This window comes from Sinocyclocheilus anshuiensis, unplaced genomic scaffold (assembly GCF_001515605.1).
Source record: "Sinocyclocheilus anshuiensis isolate Anshui unplaced genomic scaffold, SAMN03320099.WGS_v1.1 scaffold738, whole genome shotgun sequence".
Classification (NCBI taxonomy): Eukaryota; Metazoa; Chordata; class Actinopteri; order Cypriniformes; family Cyprinidae; genus Sinocyclocheilus; species Sinocyclocheilus anshuiensis.
The window spans coordinates 560,149-562,456 of record NW_015542364.1 but is presented as its reverse complement, the minus strand read 5'-3'; the positions used below and the strand labels follow the sequence as shown (position 1 = coordinate 562,456).

Below are 2,308 nucleotides of genomic sequence, written 5' to 3'. Positions count from 1 at the left end.
TGTGTGTGTGTGTGTGTGTGTGTGTGTGTGTGTGCGCGCGAGTGACATGTATTGGTTTGTGTGCATCAATTAAAGCAACGCATTAATATGGAGCGGTGATTAAACTGACTTAAAACTACCTGTGCATTAAACGGTTTTACTGCATACCTGCCAGCCAATCAGAATTCAGTATTCAGACAGACCATGGAGTAATGTATATATACTGTATTATACATAAATAAATCAATTTATATGTTTGTGTGTGTGTAAATAAAAGATAGATATTAAATCTATATATATTTAAATGTATATTTAATCACTACAACATTTAAATAAAAAACTGTTTTTATTTGTTACAATTATTTGTAAAAGTTATTTTAAATAATTTGATTAAATATGTCAATATAAAATAGTTCTTCAAAAAATATAAAAGCAAAACATTCAAATTAATTATAAACTTTGTGTAATTATTACAATTATAAAGTAAAATAAAAATTTAATTTAATTAAAAATTATTTATGCTATTGTGTTATTGCAAAAACAGTGTGTACTTGTAAAAAAAAAAATTGTATGCAGTTAAAAGTATAATAATGCTATTTTGTCTGTCACAAAAAGCATTTTATATTTAGATTATATAAAATTATAAAAGTAAAACTTTAAAACAAATATATACATATACATTTAATCACTAAAACATTATAAAAAGTATTTAAATATAAAAATATAAAAAAATTACTTTTAAATATAAAATTTACAAGTAATTTTATTTTAACGTGTAATTATTTGTAAAAGTTATTTAAAATTTTTTTTACTAAATGTGTAAATATTTATTTTTAAATAATAGTAAAATTCAATATAATTAAATTTTGAATTCATTAAATAGATTTTTAAACAAATTAATTAAAAACGTTTAATTAACAAATAAAATTAAAACAGTTAAAATGCTATTTATAAACAGTTAAAAAATATCAAAAAATCTAAAAATGTTGGAAGAGGAAAAAATTAATACAGATGTAAGAATGTTGATTAAAAGATTAGGAAAAGAACAACAATGCTACATAAAAAAAAAGTGTAATCATTGAAAAATAAATTGTATTTAATTTATGTTAAATTCATTATAAACTTTGTATAACTAATACAATTATAAAAATAAAATAAAAATATTTTAATTAAAAATAAATATTTATGATATTATAAAAAATATAGCCTGGCATGTTGTCTTTTTAACCATAATTAGTTTTTTGGCATTTTTTTGCTGTCACATTGGCTGACCTGAGTTCTCTCAGTATATTGTGTGAGGTCTGCTGTATCCTGCAGGTACAGAGGTAGAGCAGACAGCGGCGTTTCTTTCTCTTTAAGAGGCTGAAGACTTCCTGTGAACGTCAGAGTGGGAATGGACTCCAGCCTGGACCTGAACTGAGGCTGAAACACAGAGAAGAAACTTGTCACCCATCATTACAGCAATAAAACAACACAAAGAGGAACTAGGGGGCTGGGCGATTTTTCAGATTTTATCGATTAATTCGAATTTAATGGTTTGCCACGATTTTATTTTTTAGAAATCAAGGAATCATGATTTTGAATAGAAATATTACCAAACGTTATAATTAAGACACTTTGACAATATTACCAAATGTTAGAATTAGACGCTGCCAATATGCCGGTGATAACAGTAAAGAGAAAAGAACGATCCAGCCGCATGTCGGCGCACGTGATTAACCGCTCATGTGTGACGCGCTCATATCACACAGAATGTGCTTTTGTATTAATAAAGATGTGACGTGGCAGTGGAAGAGGAAAACATGCAAGAAGATGGGAGTGAACTTCTTCTAACTTGAGCGGTGTGTTTTTAGACTGTCGTTTCATGCAAGAGACGCGAGCGCAACAGTCCAACACTTCCATGTTTACACAGAAAAACAATGGAAAAGCAGTGCAATCGAATTAAAATCTGTAAAGAAGTACTACTGTATGTCTGATATTTCATGTTTGCATCACGGTGACTGATGACTGAAAGCTGCTGTTCATTGTTTTTACAGAACATTTATAGTTAATAATAGTCTGCTGGTGTCTTACCTTCAGTCATTTTGAATTACCTTGACTTTTGAGATTTTTTTTAAAGCATCTTCCTCGTATTATTTCTGAATATATGTGACCCTGGAGCACAAAAGCAGTCTTAAGTATCACAGTTATATTTGTAGCAATAGCCAAAAATACATTGTATGGGTCAAAATTATAGATTTTTCTTTTATGCCAAAAATCATTAGGATATTAAAGGGTTAGTTCACCCAAAAATGAAAATTAGGCTGCGTTTTACTCACCCCCGAGGCAT

At 28.2% G+C, this 2,308-nt stretch overlaps 1 protein-coding gene across 1 annotated transcript in view; it reads right to left on the bottom strand.

The window, feature by feature from the left end:
* The window catches only part of cplane1 (ciliogenesis and planar polarity effector 1), a 51,998-nt gene that overhangs the window by 40,236 nt on the left and 9,454 nt on the right, over positions 1-2,308 (bottom strand). The window contains exon 11 of the mRNA XM_016490912.1: positions 1,252-1,401. Coding sequence (XP_016346398.1) covers positions 1,252-1,401 — 150 coding nt within the window. The remainder of the gene's footprint in view (positions 1-1,251; positions 1,402-2,308) is intronic.